General features: G+C 39.7%; 1 protein-coding gene across 4 annotated transcripts in view; it reads right to left on the reverse strand.

Moving 5' to 3' along the window:
* PHKA1 (phosphorylase kinase, alpha 1 (muscle)) overlaps positions 1–20,889 on the reverse strand; it is a 742,463-nt gene that overhangs the window by 418,000 nt on the left and 303,574 nt on the right. For all 4 annotated transcript variants that reach the window (XM_006895993.1, XM_006895991.1, XM_006895992.1 and 1 more), the window contains one exon: positions 16,106–16,228. In XM_006895993.1, the coding sequence (XP_006896055.1) occupies positions 16,106–16,228 (123 nt within the window). The remainder of the gene's footprint in view (positions 1–16,105; positions 16,229–20,889) is intronic.

Here is a 20,889-nt window from a genome sequence, read left to right on the forward strand (position 1 = left end):
ATTCAAAGTGACCAAAGCTAATCCATCTCATCTAACTAATGCCTAGAATGTTGATGTTCGTGTGTTTCATGTCATTTAAAAATTTTTCTAGTTTTTCAATATTCAAGCTTTGGACATTCCGTGTTCCAGTTATTAAAGGATGCTTGCCATTATTTTTCCTCATTTCTACAGATTTCCCGTCTGTGCTCTATCACCACTGCTGTAACTATCCGTGTCTCTCTACTGTTGGTTCATAGGGTTTTCAGAGGCCTGTTATTTATGAAATGGATGGCCAATCCTGCTCCTTAATCTGGGAACTCTACTAAAACCTTTCCACCATTGGTAATTGTTGTGGTATTTGACCCACCAGGGGCATAGCTTCCAGTATCACAGAAATTCACAAGTTTTTTCAGTACTAACAGACAAACACTGTCTAGAACAATCTACTCCCCAAGCACAACAAACTAACAATTTAGTTTGTAACTCTAATATCAAATCAGTCATGAGACCTGGCCAGAAGGCCCAACCAACTTTTAATCACAAAGGCCCACCCATCGGGTTCTAATTGGTTTAAACAAGAGGCTTCCAGCCCACAAGTGATTGTTAATTAAATAAAAATGACCAAACAGCTTACACCTGTTTGTTAACTAAATAAAACTGACCAAACTGATTCCTCTGTATTCCATTAGGTGGGATCGATGTGTACAGTCACCATTTATAGTTATTGTTTTTTAAAAAAGTTATTTGCAATGAATATATCATTGATTATACATAAATATTAATATGCAATGTTTGGCTTTAATTATGCATATTAGGAGGCGTGGATAATTATCACCTTCATGTAACAGGAAAATTAATCTTCAAAGGGATTACAATCTTACAGATGATAACACTATTAGTATTTGGTTGATTTTTTTTAATTTTAGCTATTTCCTACAGCCTGTTTTACTCACTGTGTGCTACTTTAGAAATAGTATCTCTGGTGCTGCAGCTCTGGATTAATGAAAATCAAGTGTCATCCTCAGACAAGAGGTAAAGAAGAAAAGTTAAGCCAGCTCATTTCATTATGCTTAATGCTCTCCTTGTCAGAAAGATTGTTGGTCCATTGTTCAAATTACTAAAGACAGCAAGATATTTGTAAATTATCTTACAATAAATGATTTTAAAATTAAAAAAAAAAAGAAATAGTATCTTAACTTTAAGATATACTGGCTTTTAAAAGATATCTTTTTACCCCGCGACTAAGTTTATGTTAAAGTCAAAGTTACAGTCTTTGGCAATTTCCTATATGTTATCAAGGATAAAACATTGTAATTTATGGTTTAAAATATATAGAAAATTTCATTATAGTATTTATTATAGCACTTTCTCTTAACATATTAAGAGAAGAATTTGAACATAACATTATTTTCACCTTACTTATGCACAATTTCATTCTGAAAATGCACTCTATTACTTTGAATTATGTAAGAACAAAAAATGTACTTGCATGGGCACATCTCATGAGGAAATTGAGCTATATCTACACCCAGCTGTTGTTACTTTCCATTTAATTTCAGATAACTCTCAATTAATGAGTTCACAGTAATTGACGAGTTACAATGCTTCTCATCACCCTGACTATATAGGTACATGCACTCAAATTCCTTTTTTTAAAATTAAAAAAATTAATTTTAATTGTGATTTTAACAAAAGTTTACAGAAAAGTGAGATTTTCATTCATTCATTGTTGCACAATTTACCCCCCTCCATCTCTTCCACCTCCCCAGTCGACTTTTATTTTAACTTTAAAAAAAATTATTATTAGTTTCAATGAAAATTTACAGGGACTTTGGATCTCCATTCATTCATTTTTGCAACTTTCTCCCCTCCCAACCCTCCCCCCTAGTACACTACCCTCTTGGAAAAGTAAAAGAAAAATTCTTTCATTGTTTTACAATTCCTCCTCCCAGGTCCACTAAATGATGCAGCCTTCACTCTGGACTCCTATCATGACAAAAATACCTAATCACATATCCCTTTTAAACAGTTTTCACCCTCATCTGTTTCAATGCTGTATACCATCTTTCTCAGTATCCCCCAACCTCCAAGTCAGTCCTGCTTTACAACAGTGGCACCATGCAGTATTTGTCCTTTTGTGACTGAGATACTTCACTCAGCATAATGTCCGCCAGAGTCACCCATTTTGAATAATATTGCATGAGTTCCTTGTTTTTCAGTGCAGCATAATGTTCCATTGTGTGAATATACCACAGCTTCTCTATCCATTCGTTTGTTGATGGGCACTTAGGTTGTTTCCAACTCCTTGCTATTGTGAACAAAGCCACGATAAACATGGATGTACACATATCTGCTTAGATGTCAGTTATGGTCTCTTTAGGGTATATTTCCAGTACTGGAATTGCTGGGTCAAATGGTATCTCTATTTGCAACTTTTTGAGAAATCGCCATACCGCCTTCCACAGTGGTTGTACTATTTTACACTCCCACCACCAGTGAGTAAGGGTTCCCGTTTCTCCACAACCTCCTCAGCATTTGTTGCTTGCTGTTATGTTAAATTTTGCTACTCTGACTTGTTTTGATTTGCATCTATCTTAGAGCTTGGGACTTTGATGATTTCTTCATGTGCTTGTTGGCCATCTGGATGTCTTCTTCGATGAAGTGTCTGTTCATATCCTGTGCCCATTTTTCAATTGGATTATTTACCTTTATCTTGTGGTGCTCAAGTATTTTATAAATTCTAGATATACGCCCCTTATCTGACATGTCATTGCCAAATATTTTTTACCTTTTTACCCTGTTGGAAAAGTTTTTGGATGGGATTTGATTCTTAGAAGATCCCATTCATCTATTTTATCTTCTCCTGGTTGTAGGTGCCCTCCAATTTCTAATGTTCCCCTTTCCTCAGCCTATTTTATATTATTCTTCTCTGTTGTTTTTTCCCCCCACCCCCGTTTTTTCTCATTATTTTTTATTCTCTTTCGTTCACATACAAGGTGATATGCATAGGAATCAGACAGGTAACTCTCATACTTTGAGATGGCAAAGTAAATATGACCAAACATAGTAAACTTCATGCTTTTTATTATTAATTTTAATGAAAGTTTACAAAGACTTTGGATTTCCATTCATTCATTGCTGCACACTTTCCTCCCTGTTCACCTCTCCCTCCAGTTCACTTTTCTCCTTGAAAAGTAAAAAAAAATCATTGTTACACAATCTACCTCCTCGCCCCCAGTCCACTCCACTATGCAGCTTTCATTCTGGACTCTTGTCATGACAATAATACCTAATCATATATCCCTTTTAAACAGCTCTTTTCCTCATCAGTTTCAATGCAGTATACATTATTTATCCCCTCTTTTCTTAGTTTGCCCCCAAACCCAATGTCAGTCCTCCTTTACAACAGTGGCATTGTGAAGTATTTGTGACTGAGATATTTCACTCAGCATAACGTCCTCCTGGGACATTCATTTTGTATAATAATTCAGGAGTTCCTTGTTTTCCATTGTGGCATATATATTCCATTGTGTGAATATGCCACAGCTTCTCTATCCATTCATTTGTTGATGGGCACTTGAGTTGTTTCTAACACTTTGCTATTTGTGAACAAAGCCACGATAAACATGGGTGTGCATATATCTGCTTGGGTGGAAGTTATGGTTTCTTTAGGGTATATTCCCAGTAGTGGAATTACTGGGTCAAATGATTTTTCAATTTTCAACTTTTTGAGAAAGCGGCGTAATGATTGCACCATTTTACACGCTCACCAACAGTGAATAAGGTTTCCAGTTTCTCTACAACTGTGCCAGCATTTGCTGTTTGCTGTTCTGTTAAATTTTTCTATTCTTACAGGGGTGAGATGATATCTCATAGTTGTTTTTTATTTGCATTTCTTTTAGAGCTAGGGATTTAGAACATTTCATGTGTTTGTTCGCCATCTGAATGTCTTCTGTAACGTTAAGTGTCTGTTCATATCCTGTGCCCATTTTCCGAATGGATGGTTTACCTTTATCTTGTTGTGCTGCTTGAATATTTTATAAATTCTAGATGTAAGTCCCTTAACTGACATGTTATTGTTGTTGTTATTGTCATTGAGTCGCTTGCGACTCATAGTGACTGTGTGTACAGTAGCCATAAAGCCAGCTCTGTCCCTTACAAATCTCACTGTCTCCGACACACCTACCACCATTGCCCCAGTCAGTGAATCAATCCATCTCATAGAGAGTCTTCCTCTCCTGCATTCTCCCTCCACCCTCCCAAGCATGACGTCCCTCTCCAAGGACGGATACCTCCTTGCAACATGTCCAAAGTATGTCAGACGAAACCTCAGAATCCTTGCCTCCAAGGAGCAGCCTGCTTTAAACCTCTTCAGAATGAACCTGTTCGTTTTCTTAGGAGTCCGTGGGATACTCAATATTCTTCTCCAACACCACAGCTCAAAGGCATCAATTCTTCAATCCTTCCTATTCATTATCCAGCTCTCTGATGCAAAGTGATTGCAAAGACAATGGCCTGTATCAGGCACACCTTAGTCTCCAGAGAGAAACCGTTGCTCTTCAGTACTTTGGAGAGGTCCCTAATAGCAGACTTTCCCATCGCAATACGTCTTTTAATTTCCTGGCTTCTGTTGCCAAGAGTGTTGACTGTGAAGCCAAGCAAACTAAGGCTGTGAACAGTACCAATCTCTTCACCATCTATCATGATCCTGCTAATTGGTCCAGTGGCAAGAATCTTAGTTTTCTTGATAAATGAGTCTCAGTCCATATTGAAGTTTGCAGTCTTTGACTGTCTGCAGCAAATGCTTCAGGTCCTCCTCAGTTTCACCAAGCAGGGTTGTGTTATCTGCATAACACAGATTGTTGATGAATCTTCCTCCAATCCTGATGGCACACTTCTCCTCAAACAGCGCAGCCTCCTAGATAATCTGTTGTGCATATAGGTTGAAAAGGTATGGAGATAGGACACATTCCTGGTGTACACCCTTCCCAATTTTGAACCATGCAGTGTTTCCTTGCTTTGTTCTGATGACTGCCTCTTGGTTCAAGTACAGGTTTCACATAAGCACAATCAAGCGTTCTGGAATTCCCATTCTTCTCAGAGTCAGCCTCAGTTTGTTACGATCCACACAGTCAAATGCCTTTGCATAACCCTTAGCATAACCAGTGAAACACAAATAGACCTTCCCCTGGTACTCCCTGCTTTCAGCTAAGATTCATCTAACATTAGCTACAATATCCCTATTACCACGACCCCTTCTAAAGCCAGCTTGTACTTCCTGGCAGTTCTATGTTGAGAAAGATTATCCAAAACCAGGGGGTTTTGGATAATCTTCAGCAGAATCTTACTTGCAAGTGATATCAATGATATTATTCTATAATAGTTATTGTTGTTGTTGTCCCTTGTGACTCATAGCGACCCTATGTACAAGAGCTCTAAACGCTGTTCTATCCTGTGCCAACCTAGCATATTCTACCACTCCAGTCACAGAATCGATCCATCTCATCGAAGGTCTTCCTCTCCTTCACCGCCCCTCCATTCTGCCAAACACGATGTCCCTCTCCAAGGACCAGTCCCTTCTCACAACATGCCCAAAATATGTCGGACGAAGCTTCAGAATCCTTGACTCCAAGGAGCATTCCGGCTTCACCTTCTCCAGGACAAACCTGTTCGTTCTCCTAGCAGTTCATGGTATATTCAGTACTCTTCTCCAGCACCACAGCTCATTACAAAATATTTTTTTTCCAGTGTGGCTTCCCTTTTTACCCTGGTGGAGAAGTTTGTGGATGTGCATCGGGGATTTATTCTTAGAAGGTCTCACTCATCTATTTTATCCTCTCCTGGTTATAAGTTTTTAAGGATGTTTGGAAGACTGTTATGTTGTGGATTAGGACATCTAGAGTTCTTCCAAGCTTTTCTCTAATAGAATTTATAGTCCTTGATTTTAGTACTACGTCCTTGATCCACTTTGAGGGTTGTTTTGTGTGTGTGTGTGTGTATGAAGTGAGGTGTAGATCTTGCTTGAGCTTTCAGTAGATAGTTTTTCAATATGCCATTTCCCCACTTAACTGATATCATTTCCTTGTAAAAAATCAATTTACCATAGGTAGGTGGACTGATTTCTGAATTCTCAATTCTATTCCATTGATCTATGTATCTGTCAATGTACCAGTACCATGGTGTCTTGACCACCACAGCAGAGTAATAGAATTTGAAATTGGGGAGTGAGATGCCTCCTACCTTGTTTCTCTTTTAAAGGAGTGCTTTGCTTATTCAGGGCCTCTTTCCATTTCAAATAATATTGACGATTTCCCTTTCCATTTCATTGAAGAATGGAATTGGTGTTTGTGTTGAGATTACTTTGAACATGTAAAATGCCATTGGTAGTATTGTCATTTTCACAATATTGAGTCTTCCTATCCATGAGCAAAGTATCTCCTTCCATTTCTCCAGGTCTCTCTTTGGTTCTTATAGTAATGTTTTGTAATTTTCTTTGATAGATCTGGTTAGCTTTTCCCCCCAAGCATTTAATCTTGTGATTACTATTGTGAAAGGTATTGGTTTTCTTGGCTCTAGCTCTGTATTCTCTTTGTCACTGTAGAAAAATCCAATTTACTTTTATGTGTTGATCTTGCTTGTATCCTGATACTTCATTGAATTGGTCAACTATGTCCAGTAATTTTCTCTTTGAGTCTTTAGGGTTTTATAAGTATACTACCATATCATCTGCATAGAGAGATAATTTTACATCCTCTTTTCCAATTTGGATTCCGCTTATTTCCTTCTTTTGTCTTAATGCTATCGTTAAGACTTCCAATACAATATTGAGTAGGAGAGGTGTAGTGGGCATCCTTGCAGAGTTCCTATTCTCAAAGAGAATGCTTTTAATCTCTCTCCATTGAGAACAATGTTGGATCTCAGGTTTGCATATAAACTTCAAGCTATGTTGAAGAAATTTACCTCTAATCCTATCCCATGAGTGTTTTAATCAGGAAAGGGTGTTGGATTTTGTCAAAGGCCTTTTCTGTTTCAATTGATAGGATTATGTATTTCTTGTTCGTTGCTTTGTTAATGTGATGGATTACATTGTTTTTCTTATGTTGAACCATCCTTGCATTGTTGTTGGTTTTATTTGCTGTCGAGTCACTTGCAACTCATAGCGAACCTATGTACAAGAGCCCTAAAGCCTGCTCTATGCTGTGTCTCCAACACACCTGCTCCTACTACCCCAATAACTGAATTGATCCATCTCATGAACAGTCTTCCTCTCCTGCGCTGTCCCTCCACTCTCCAAGGACTGATCCTTCCTCACAATATGCCGAAAGTATATCAGACAAATCTTCAGAATCCTTGACTCCAAAGATCAGTCCATGTTCACCATCTCCTAGCAGTCCGTGGTATATTCAACACTCTTCTCCAGCACCACAGCTCAAAGACATCAATTCTCTTTCTATCATCTCAAGTCACTGTCCAGCTCTCCAATGCATAGTACACAACTGCAAAGACTGTAGGCCGGATCAGGCACACCTTAGTGTCTAGCCTGCTGTTGTTGCTCTTCAGTACTCTGTAGAGGTGCCTGACAGCTGACTTTCCCAATGCAATTCATTTCATCTCTTAATTTCCTGGATGCTGTTACCAAGAGTGTTGACTGTGGAGCCAAGCAAACTAAAACTGATAACTATCTCAATCTCTTCACCATCCACACTGATGCTGCCAATTGGCCCAGTGGAGAGAATCTTTGTTTTCTTGATGTTGAGCTTCAATTTGTATTGAAGGCTGCCAGCCTTGACCTTCTTCAGTAAGGTGCTTCAGATCCTCCTCAATTTCAGCAAGTAGGGTTGTGTCATCTGCACAATGCAGATTGCTAATCAATCTTCCACCAATTCTGATGCCACATTCTTCCTTGTACAGCCCAGCGTCCTGAATTATCTGTTCTGCATATAGATTGAAAAGGTATGGAGACAGAATACATCCCTGGTAGACATCCTTCCCAATTTTGGACCATGCAGTGTCTCCTTCCTCTCTTCTGATGACTGCCTTTTGGTCCAAGTATAGGTTTAGCATAAGCACAATCAGATGTTCTGGTATTCCCATTCTTCTCAGAGTCAGCCAGAGCTTGTTGTTATCCACACAGTCAAAAGCCTTTCCAAAGTCAATGAAACACAGATAGACATTCCTCTGGTACTCTCTGCTTTCTGACAAGATCCATCTAACATTAGCTATAATATACCTAGTACCTTGGCTTCTTAAAAAACCTAGCCTCTACATCTGGCACTTCTCTATCGATGTGTTGTTGAAGTCATTTTTTGATAATTTTCAGTAGAATCTTGCTTGCATGTGATATTAATGATATTGTTTGATAATTTCTGCACTCTTTCTGGTCACCTTTCTTTGGAATGGAAAAAATATCAATCTTTTCCTGTCAATTGGCCAGCTGGCTGTCCTCCAGGTTTCTTGGTACAACTTAGTGAGCACATCCAGGACAGTGTCTGTTTGTTGAAATATGTCAGTTGGTATGCTGTCAACTCCTGGAGCCTTGTTTTTTGTCAATTCTTTCGGAGCAACTTTAACTTTCTTCTTCATCATCACAGGCTCTTCTGTATCAGCCGATTCCTTCTAGTACAGTGTCTCTATATACTCCTTCCATCTTCTTTTTACACTTGTTGGATCATTTAACACTCTACCCAAAGCATCCATAAGTATTGCCACTTGTGGCTTGAATTTGGTTTTCAACTCCTTCAGCTTAAGAAATGCTGAGTGAGCTCGGCCCTTTTGATTTTCTGACTACGGCTCTTTGCACATTTCATTATAGTCCTTGCTCTGTCATCCCAAGCTGCCCTTTGAAATTCTCTGCTCAGCTCTTTAATTTCTTGATTTCTTCCTTTAGCTTTGGCTTCTCGGTGCTCTAATGTAATATTCAGAGTCTCATCTGACATCCATCTTGGTGTTTTCTTCCTTTTCAGCCTTTATAATGATCTTTTGCATTCTTCATGGACAATATTCTTGATATCCTCCCACAGCTCACTTGGTCTATGTTCCTTGGTGCATAAGGCCTCAGACCTGTTCCTGAGATGGTTTTAAAATTTGAGTGGGATAGACTTAAGCTCAAATTTTGGTTCTCATGGATTTGATTTCATTTTCTTCAACTTAAGTTTGAACTTGCATATGAGTAGTTGGTGGTCTGTCCCACAGTCAGCACCTGGCCTGGTTTTCACAGTTCGTATTGATCTTCTTCAATAATTCTTTCCACAAATATAATTTATTTTATTCCTTTGCATACATCTGGTGAAATCCATGTGCATAGCCTGCATTCGTGTTTCTTATAAAAAGTACTTGCAATGAATAAATCATTGAATGTGCAGCCTCATTTCTGTCACCAAATCCACGTTTTCTAGCTACTGAACCTTCTTCCCTGTTCCCAACTTTTGTGTTCCAGTGCCCCATAATTATCAGAGCATCTTGATCGCATGTTCAATTAATTTCGGACTGCAAAAATTGGTAATAGCTTCCATTTTCTTCTCTTTAGTTCATTCTGCCATCTGTGGCTCTTCCGTAAGAAAGACATCTCTCTTAGTGAGTGTTTCCTGCAACGCTGGTCTTGTTTTTACAAACTCCCTTAGGTTCTGTTTTTCTGGGAATATCTTGATCTCTCTTTCATACTTGATGGACAATTTTTCTGGGTACAGTATTTTTGGTTGACAGTTGTGTTCTCTATGTGTTCGATATATATCATTCCACCGTCTTCTTACTCACAGGGTTTCCGTTGAGAAATCGGCACTTACTCTTATCTGCTCTCTCTTTGTTTCTCCACTGCTTTCAGTATTCTCTCCTGATCTTTGGTTCTGGCAAATTTGACTATAATATGCCTTAGTGTTTTTCTTTTGGGGTCTATTCTGTATGGTATTCACTCAGTTTCTTGAATACATATTCTCTCATTCTTCATCATGCCTGGGAAGTTTTCCTCTAGTAATTCTTCCAAAACTTTTTGGTGTCTTTACTTGCTTCTTCCAGTTCTGATATTCCTATGATGCTCATGTTATTTCTTTTGGTGGTGTCCCAAATTATTCTTAGATTTTCTTCTTTTTCCTCTTTTTTTTTTCTTTTTTTATTCTGCTCCTTGCTTAAGCAGATCAGTGGTGACAATTCTATCTTCTATTTCACTGGTTCTGTGTTTCATCTCTTCAACTCTGTTCATGTGTCCCTCCATCATGTTGACAGCATCTGAGACATTGGTCCTCATATTTTGGATTGTGGTTTCTTGTTTTTCCTGAGCCTCTAAGGCCTTATTTGTTTCATCTGCATTGTTTTTGGGTTGGTTTTTTTTTTAAGCTCCTCTGGGTTTTTCTTGCAGTGTCCTGTAATTCTTCAAATTTGTTTTTCACCCATTGGAAACACTTGATTACTATTCTTCTAAATTCTGTGTCAGAAAATCCCATCAGACTTTCTGACTTCACAAAATCCATTGTTACTGTATCACCTTTTGGGAGTGACAGTTTACTTTATGCTTGTGTAGGGTTTGAGGGAGCCTGCTTCTTTTTTGTTTTACCATTAAACAACACATTTTTATTCTTTTTTTATTATAGTTGTCCAGGTTTTATGTTGATGATAAATATGAGCTTATAGTGATCACATCTGCAGACATTTTCTCTGTGTCAGGCTGGAGACACAGTGATGGCTGCTGTGAATAAATTCTCATTTATTAAAGTTGTCCTCAAATTTGGCTAAAGATAAATACCTCAAATGATCAATTACAGGGGCTGCTGTGCCAAATCACCTTCTTCTCTGGCACAGAAAAAGTAAAGAGACCCATCTCTTACAGCCCCTGCTGTTATAGTTTAGTTTCACCATATCATTTTTCCCCTACCAGATATATTTTTGTAACAAAGTCAAGTGATACTCAGAGAGATTAGGTAACTTGGTCAAGGTCATACAGTGAAGAAGTAGCTAATTTTGGACAAGAATCCAGATTTCCTCATAGGGAGGCTAGTACCTGTCTGAAGGACATTAGCCTGGGACTCTTCAGGGCTGGGACATCTCAGGGCTAGGACATCTCAGGGCTAGGGCATCTCAGGACTAGGACGTCTCAGGGCTGTAGGACATAGATCAGGAGAGAGCTGAACTACTTGGGAATTCCAAAAACTTTTACCTTAGGACTCTTAAGACTCATCTAATGCATGCCGTTCCCAATTAGACAGCTGGGTAAGGCCAAGACCCAACAAAAGGAAGTAACTTGCAAGAAGTAACATAGCTGAGATGTGACAGAATCAAGAACAGAACCCAAGCCTGTCAATTTCATCATTAAACTGAGCTTAAAGAGTAATATGCAAAAGCTGTTAAAGAGATGGTAAAGCAATTAATTGACAGGATACTTGTTCCTTTAGAAGTTCCAGGACATGCACGAAAAAGGAAGTCTAGCTGGGAATACATCTCCACAAGGAAACAGAAACAACAACAGAAAGCATCAGTCCAGACAGCAGCTATATCACACCAAGAATTCAAGGCAGCTGAGGGCAGCAGTGTTGGAGGCTTCCTGGATGAAAGGCAAGTACAGCTGGGCTTTTGAGGTATGCACAGGAGTCCAACAGGTGCACATCTGGAAGTATTTCAGTCTAGGAAGGTGTTTCAACTTATAAAGGGAGTTGGTTTTTTTGTTTTGGGTTTTGTTGCTGTTGTTTGTTTTTTTGGGGCTGGAGATCACTTAGGTGCCTGGCCAGAGCTTCTGAACTTGGGCCTGTAGAAGAATGGATCTCAAACTTGTTAAGGAAAAGAGCGTGAAGAAGCCTCCATGCATACTAAGCAGGTACTCTCCATGCCATCACACCCAGGGACGATGTTACTGCCAGCAAACAGGGCTCCTGCTCTTAGTCTGCAGGTCAAAGTCACAACACAGCTAGGAGCTTTTTGAGCAAAGTAAGCTCTCAGATCAAACAGGATCGGTCCCTTCTGGATCTTCCTGGTAACAGTCTTCAGCCCTTATTTGCATCTTCAGTTTCCTGCAAACATGTGTGGAGCGTGACAACAGCAAAGGTGTCACTGGTATGGTAGCCTGCTTTTTATGTGACATTGCTATGATAGAGTTTTTCATGCCCGAGGTGATGATAAGTTCTTGATTTGAAGTCACTGATCTAGAAAAGGGTGGGGCAGCTACCCTGCCTGTATTTCTCTCTGACCTTCTGATCCAAGGGAAGTTTCAGTTCAGGGCCTGTGTGAGCAGCCTCTTGTTGCAGCTAAGTCAGATCAAAGCACTCCAGATTAAATGCAAGTTAGTTGACTGGACGTGGAGGCAGGGGTGCAGGGTTGAACAGGTGCAGGGCAAGCATGCATGGATAGCTCACTCAGATTCCATCTGTCTGGGTGGGCTTGGGCAGGGTCCTCACTCAAACTCCAGATGTCTGACTCTCGCCTTTTGGCTCTTGCCCAGCGGGGCTCTGGGTCTAGTGGGGCTCTGGGTCTGGTGAGGCTTATGAAAACTCAGACAAATTCCAGTTTTCCTGCTTGCTCCTGGCTGGTGGGTGCCACAGTAGCTTGTCTGGAAGCTCCCACCAGGGCTAGTCTGGTGGCTCCTGCTGGGGCCCACAGCTTGCTGCTCCTGTGGCTCCCAAACGAAGTATTTTGATAATAGTTCTCACTCAGATTCCTACTGTCCTGCTTGCTGTCTGTGTGTCACTCACTCTCTGTGTCAAACTTCAGAGTTTTGAAAAGGAGAATGTACCATATATAATATTTATCCATGTCTAAATCAAGGATATTTTTTTAAAGTCTCTATCATTTTTTAATGTGTCACTGATAAAGTTTTTCTATCTGGTGACTCTAAAATTATATTCTCATCATCCTTGTACCTTTTATTTAATGATTATGCTACCATGGTATTTGTTTGTTATTTCTTCTTGTTGTGTCCTGTTGAATCAGATCCTACTCGCACAGGAGGAGATTGCTCCTCCTTCTCCAGCAGAGCATCTGGTGGATTCAAATTGTGTGTTTTTGGGATTGCAGCACAGCTTCTTGCCACTAGGCTACCAGACCTCCCTCACCATAGTGTTTTAAAAAGACATTTATATGCCACATGACAGTAGAAGTGAATGTACTTTGCAGTTATAATAAATTCAAAGTACTTTATGGGTATCTTCATCTTTAATGAGGAAGGAAAAAAGCGTCTCATCTCATAAACAGAGAAACAAAAGTCAATGTCAATACTTGGGTTACTCAATGGTCCGTAGTGAAGTCAACAAATTGAAAAGAAAGGCGAAGTGATGGTGCAACCACTATGGAAAGCAGTATGGTATGGCACTTTCTTAAAATGTTGAAAATGGAAATACCATTTGATCCAGAAATTCCACTACTGGGAATATACCCTAAGGAAATCACAACTGCTACCCAAACAGATATATGTACACCCATGTTTATTGCTGGCTTGTTCATAATAGCAAAGAGATGGAAACAACTTAAGTAACCATTAACAAATGAATAGGTAGAGATGCTGTGGTATGTTCACACAATGGAATACTATGCGGCATTGAAAAACAAAGAACTTATAAAATATTATACAAAATGGGTGACCTTGGAAGACATTATGCTGAGTGAAATATTTCAGTCACAAAAGTACAAATATTGCATAAAGCCACTGTTATAAAATAGGACTGACATGGGGGTTTGGGGAAACTAATAAAAGAGGAGATTAATAATATACACTGCATTGAAACAGATGAGGAATAAAACTGCTTAAAAAAGAATGTGAGATTAGGTATTATTTGCATGACAATAGTCCAGAATAAGAGCTGCATGGTAAAGTGCTCTGGGGATGGTGGTGGTGGTGGTGGTGGTGGTGGAATTGCACAACAATGAGATAATTTTTTTTTCAAAGAGAAAAGCAAACTGAGAGGGTGGGCAGGGAGGAAAGTGTGCAACAATGAATAAATGAAAATTCAAGTACTCTATAAACTTTCATTAAAATCTTAATTAAAAAAGATAAAACTAATGTTCATTGAACTATGCCTACTATTACCCCATCTTTTCAGGATCTTTTCTAATTCCTCCACCCCACCCTCCACCCACCCAACTCTACAACCACGTGATATTTTGCCCCTCCCCATCCTCATTTCCACTGTCTCTGCCCCTTTCCCCTTTGGGACCTTGTGTATATCTTTTATATGAGCACAATTAAGTGTCCTAGCGTTTCCATTCTTCAGAATGTTGTTATCACAGAAACGAAGTTCTGCCACCTGCCACCAGAAAAACTACTCTTGGAGACAGGGGTTGGAGTGGAAAAAGCACAAGTTGCACAATTTGATGTGTGCTTGGGGTGAAGGCAATGGGAAAGATCTTGTGTGAAAAACAATGTATTACAACTTTGTAAATAAATCAGTATAAAATAATAATAAGGGAAAAAAGATGACATCATGCACACCCATGTTTATTGCGGCTTTGTTTGTAATAGCAAAGAGCTGAAAACATCCCAAGTGCCCATCATCAAATGAATGGATAGAGAAGCTCTGGTATATGCACACAATGTAATAGCATGCAGCATTGAAAAACAAGGAACTCATGAGATACTATGCAAAATGGATGGCCCTGGAGGACATTATGCTGAGTGAAATATCTCAGTCACAAAAGGACAAATATTGCATAGGGCCACTGTTGTAAAAAGGGATTGACTTTGGGGTTGGGAGAAGACAGTAAAGGAGGGGAAGAATGATGTATATTGCACTGAAACAGATGAGGGAGAGTTCTGTTTAAAAGGGATACATGAATGAGTATTCTTGTCATTCCAGAAGTCCAGAATGAAGGCTGGATAGTGGAGTGAACTTGGGGGGACGGATTGCATAACAATGAAAGAGTTTTTCTTTTCAAGGAGAGCAGTGATTTTGGGGGGAGCGGGTTGTCAGGGAGAAAAATTTAACAATGAATGGCTGGAAATCCCAAGTCTCTGTAAACTTTCACTAAAATTAATAAAAAAAAGTGAGGCATGCACCTTTTGGGTGTCACAATTAAAGGGGTGGAAAAAAAGATGGCACCTAATTGGTTGGATGCTTGGTCATCATGAAATGTCATTTCAAGATAGCTGCCCTGCAAGCTGTTAGCGAAGTTTAAGGTTGTTGCGAGGGAACATTTGGAAGTGCCCCGAATACTCATTGGGTCTTGTGATGTCTCCATTTGTTCAATACTGGCCTTCCTGTTTTGAACTGTCTTTTAAGGGAAGAGACATTGATTCAGCACATTATGTAAAGAAGGAAAAGAAATGAAGAAAGTCTGTAATCCAGTGCAAATCTATAAGTAATTCAGTTAAAATTTAAAAAAATAAAATTATTTCTTACTATTCATTAAAAAAGATCATCATTGATACAAGGTCAGAAAACCCTATTATTATGTTAAAAGAGAGGTGTATTGCCCACATATAGACTGCTTGGTGGAGGGGCAAATGTCAATAGTTAAAGGATCTAAACTTGATAAGGAGATCTACCTCAAAATATTGACCATATCATGGATTCCCAAAAAGCAAACAGATCTCACTTTGAGAGGGTGAAACAAGGTTGTTCCTCAGAGGCAAGGATTTTGAAACTCCATCTCATACTTTGGGCATGTTGCCAGGAGAGATCAGTCTTTGGAGAGGAACATCATGCTTAGAAGGATAGAAGGTCAATGCAGGAGAGGAAGACCCTGGGTGAGGTGGACTGACACAGTGACTGTGACAAGGGGGTCAGGTGTGTCAGGAATGGTGAGGTTGGCTCAGGATAGAGTAGGGTTCAGAGTCATTGTCCATATGGTCATTATGACTTGTGGTCAGCTCGATGGCACCTAGCAACAACAGCAACCTCTTAGCCATCTAGTCTAAGAGAATGAGGGCTCCAGCTAAAAGACATCCTTCTTTGAGTGTCCTTCTGTCCCTTTTAAGATATTGTTAAAGAAGTATTAATTTTCAGTTGCTTTCTTTCTGTTACAATGTTATCCAAAATTTGTTCTGATACGAAGAGTCAAATACTCTTGTGATATCAATAAAACACAGGTAAATGTTGTAGAAAAAAAGTCAAAAGAAAACCCAGGTCTCCTGACTCTTAGTCCAGATCATTCAGCTACTAGACACAACTTTGTCTCCTACCTATTAGAAAGATAATGTCCAGTAATCCATTACCTGTTGCGCATTACCACTGAAGACTCCATCAAGGATAAAGTAGGTCCAGAATAATGGCCATTCACATTCAATGTTTTCAAATAACTTCAGCTCAGCTGGTTCATAATACAGACGATTTGGATCCTAAGGAGAAATAATAAACAATAAACATAGTCTGTATTATTTCTGTGTTGTTATTATTGTGTATTTTTAATTTGAACAGATCCATAACTCATCCTCCAGCTTGTTGTGTTTTTTCTTTTTGAGACAGTAAGTTGCACAGGATGAAACTGCCCATCTTTCACCCACAGAACAGCTGGTAAATTGGAACAATGTGCCTTCAGTTTGGCAGCAGCATATCTCCGTATCACTAGACCACCAGAACTCCCTTATTTGTCTTTAGAATAAAGGTATTACTGTATGACCGTCACTCCCATAATAGTTTTCTCTGGTGACAGTGGTTAGGAGAGTTAGAGTATGGACTTTATGAGGTGGCTCTAATTAGGGGAGCAGGGATAGTAACGTTCACCAGATATGGACATGTGAAATTGAAATGCAAGAAATTGAGTTTGGTTTTATAATTGTTAAATGTGATATAGTGTTAGGGCAGAAATAGAACTGTCTAGTTGGGCAGCTAAATGTGAAGGTTTGGGACCTATTTTCATGGAGGTAACACATGAAGTACAAGTTAGAGATGAGCTATACGAATTAGCGATGATATAAAATGAACAAAATGTTATGAAACACTTAGAGATAAGTATATAAAAAAGAAAGTAGAGTAGAGAATTAGTGTTCTGGAATTAAAATGAGAAAGCAATAAAATAGTGCAAAGAAATCAAGGATAAAAAGGATTGGAGAAATAGTTATATCATTGATTCAAGAAATTACAGTGAGATCCTTTGGACCCCACCTAGCCGAGGGAGTTGCCTGGCCAAGAGGGCTGCTATTTCACACGCCATCTTTACAGGGAAGCCCTTTCTTTACTGTACACCATCTTGGTCCCCCTAGGCCCTCCGAAAGCAACTAGCTGAGCATTGGACCCTTTGGACACCCGCATAGCTGAGGCACTTCCCTGGCTGAAAAGGCTGCTAATTTACACACCATATCTACAGGTAATGTCATTTCCTTCCTGAATATCACCTCAGTTCTCCTGAACTCTCCTAGAGCCACTATTCGAGCTGCAGACCCTTTGGATCCCATCTAGTTGCATCAGTTGCCTGACTGAAAAGGCTACTAATTCACATGCCATCTCTACAGGTGAAGCCATTTTCTTTCCAAATACCACCTCAGAACCCCTGGGCCCTCCCAAAGCCAGTACTTGAGCTACAGGCCCTTTGGACCCCATCTAGGTATAATCCCTGTTGCTGTGGCTCTTGGGGAAAAGGAGGCTAAAATCAATATTCAGAATCCAGGCAAGGAATTGCTTTTATCTGGGACAACATCCTGCTGTTCCAGCTGTACAGTCTAATTCAGAGACTCCAGCTATTAGCAGCTACCAGAATATGGTTCTGGAGCAGAAGGTTCATAGGTTCTTTCCTTCAGAGTAGTGAGGAGTGTCAGGAAATTTGGCTGCACCACTCCACAGACCAAGGAGGACAACAAGCTTCAGGAGAGAGGGCTGCAACCAGAGAACAACAAACTGTACACACCAGAGATCTTAACTGCAGGACCAGAGAGAAAGAAACAGAAATAGCTGATATCCCCCAATCTCAGCTAATTTTGCCATAGGACCAGAGAGGAAGAACGAAAGGCAGCATGCGTTGTCTTTCCCTTCCCTACTAGTGTATTGAGCTCTCCAAATAAAGCAAGTCTCCTCTTGAGTCAAGGGATCACAGAAAAAAATCAGGCAGAGTGAGCCACCTTTCCCTCTTTTGGAGCAGTCAAGTACTGAGGTAAGGTTATCAGATCAAGGGTCTGCTTAGGCCTCAGGCATGAAAAACTGTACCACAGCAATTACATGGATGACTACCTCACACCCTACACAAAGCCAAAACAAGATGTCACACCAAAACAGTTATCAAAACAGGGGAGCTCTGGTGGCCTAGTGGCAAGAAGCTGCACTGCAATCCCAGAGGAGCATGGTTCAAATCCACCAGATGCTCTGCCGGGGAAGGAGGGACGATCTCCTCCTGTACCAGTCAGATCTGATTTGATTGTACACACACACACACACACACACACACACACACTAATAAAAATAATAAAAAATAAAATAAATTTTAAAAAAGTTATCAAAACAGAGAACCAGTCGATTTCTTAAATCCAGAAAGTCTGATGGAACTTTCTGACACAGAATTCAAAAGAACAATGATTGGATATTTTCAATGGGTGAAAGACAAACTCATAGAATTACAAGACACTGCAAGCAAAAGCCAAGAGGAACTTAAAAAAAATTAAAGATCCAAGACAAGGCAGATAAAACAAATGAGGCATTAGAGGCTCTGGAAAAATAAGAAATTGCAATCCAGAATATGAGAACCAATGTTCCAGATGCTGTGAACATGTTGGAGGAACATATGAGCAGAGTTGAAGAGATGGAACACAGAGCCAGCAAAATAGAAGACAGAGTTCTCAGCACCGAATTGCTTAAACAAAAGGAAGAATAAAAAAGGAAAGAAAAGTAGAAAACCTAAGAATAATGTGGGACACCATCAAGAGGAATAACATACACATAATCAGAAACCCAGAACAGGAAGAAGCAGTTAAAGGCACAGAGAAAGTTGTGGAAGAATTACTAGTAGAAAACTTCCCAGGTATAATGAAAAATGAGAGAAGATATATTCAAGAAGACGAGCAAACTCCGTATAGAACAGACCTCAAAAGAACAACACCAAGGCAAAAATAACGCAGTCAAATTTTCCAGAACCCAAGATATGGAGAGAATTCTGAAAGTAGCTAGAGAGAAATGAAAAGTATCCTATAAGAGAGCAAGTAAGATTAGGTGCCAATTTCTCAGCAGAAACCATGTGAGCAAGAAAACAGTTGAATTACATATATCAAACACTCAAAGAATACAATTGCCAACCAAGAATACTGTTGTTAACAAAACTGCTCATCAAATATGATGGAGGACTCCAGAGAACAAGGAAGACCTTATAGCGCAGGAGAAAAGGTGAGAGAGGTGGGGCTCTGTGCCCATAGCAAGTGCTCCCTATTACTTGTGAGGAGGCAGGACTGAATCTTCACTGAGAATATTGTTGTTGTTTACTGTAGGTTGAGTTGAGAATGACTCATGAACATTCATGACCCTATGAACAAAAACCCTGAAGCCTTTCTAAAACTATCATGGTTTCTCAAAGTTCATAGAGTCTCCAGAGACATGTTTAAGAAGTGGATGCCACTCCTGCTGAGGATATAGGTCCCTCTATTTGGTGATCCTTGCCTCTGAGGGCCATTGCAGGGGCCAACCAGGAAAAGAGACTTTAGGACATAGAACTACAATCAAGGGAAAGGCTTTCTCAGCTCTCTGAGAGGGAGGGCTGACTAGAGATCCCACCGTGCACACAAGCTGCGTGAGCAGACAGCCCAGATCTCTGATCTCATGCCACTCCAGAAATAAAGGAAGACATTAAGCTTCAGGAGAAAAGGTGCATGAGAAACTGCTCAAGTAGAGCACCTGGTCTCATAAAGGAGGACAATAGAATTTGGGACAGGGGGCTACATCAAGGCTAGATAATTGAAGGGCTGCAGTGCAGAACAGAGAGAACATCGAGGACTTTAGAAAACACAAATTTTACCAGAAAGGACTTCTAGTGGAGTGAGTGGCTAACCCCATTGATTGAACATTTTAACTTGGCAACTAAGCAATAACACGATAAAGGCAAGAATCATCATCAACATAAGCAGACACAATAGAAATTGCCTAACACTTATCAAGAAAAACTTCAAAAACGTTGTGAAAGCAGGAGGCAGCTTCAAACACTGTGAAAAAAACAAATGAAATCTTCTCCAGAATAAAAGCAGAAAGCATTGCAGACTTCATGAATACCCCAGAGTCAAGAAGGCAGATGATACATGTTGATGTGGTGACATCGAAACAGCTATGAATGAAAGTACAAATGATGGAAGAAAAAAAAATGGAAGCCACAAATAAAGGGAAAACCCTAGTGTTAGAGAACCAGAAGAAATAGATTGATGAGGAGTTGTTTGAACATCTATGGGGAAAGGTGCAAATGATGGGAAAAACAATAGAAACCACTAAGAAAATAAACACTCCAGAGACATGGAGCCAGAAAAATAGACCGATGAGCAGGAAGTTGCACAACTACAGAAGAAAAGGCAAAAGAGTGGGGGGGGGATTGAAATTATAGATAAATAGGTACAAAATCTTTTAAAAAAATCATCACAAGATAGAGAGGGTAAAGCCAACAGAGTACTGGAAATAGTAGAAATGCATGAAAATACAATCCAGAATATTAAGACTGATGGCAGAAGCAGAAGTGTCCACCATGCTGGAGTGACAAAAATGTAAAAGAGAAGAGATGGAGCATAGAGTCAGTGAGCTAGAAGACAAGAACCTCAATGGAAACGTTGTTGTTGTTGTTATGTGCCATCGAGTCATTAGCGACTCATAGCGACCCTATGTACAAGAGCCTTAAACGCCATTCTATCCTGTGCCAACCTCACTGTCTCAAACATATTCATTCCACTCCACTCACAGAATTGATCCACCTCATCGAGGGTCTTCCTCTCCTACGCCATCCTTCCACTCTCCCGAACATGATGTCCCTCTCCAAGCACCAGTCTCTCCTTGAAACATGCCCAAAGGATGTCAGATGAAGCTTCAGAATCCTTGACTCCAGGGA

The sequence above is a fragment of the Elephantulus edwardii genome, unplaced genomic scaffold (assembly GCF_000299155.1).
Source record: "Elephantulus edwardii isolate Elephantulus edwardi_28Jun2011 unplaced genomic scaffold, EleEdw1.0 scaffold00178, whole genome shotgun sequence".
Taxonomy (NCBI): Eukaryota; Metazoa; Chordata; class Mammalia; order Macroscelidea; family Macroscelididae; genus Elephantulus; species Elephantulus edwardii.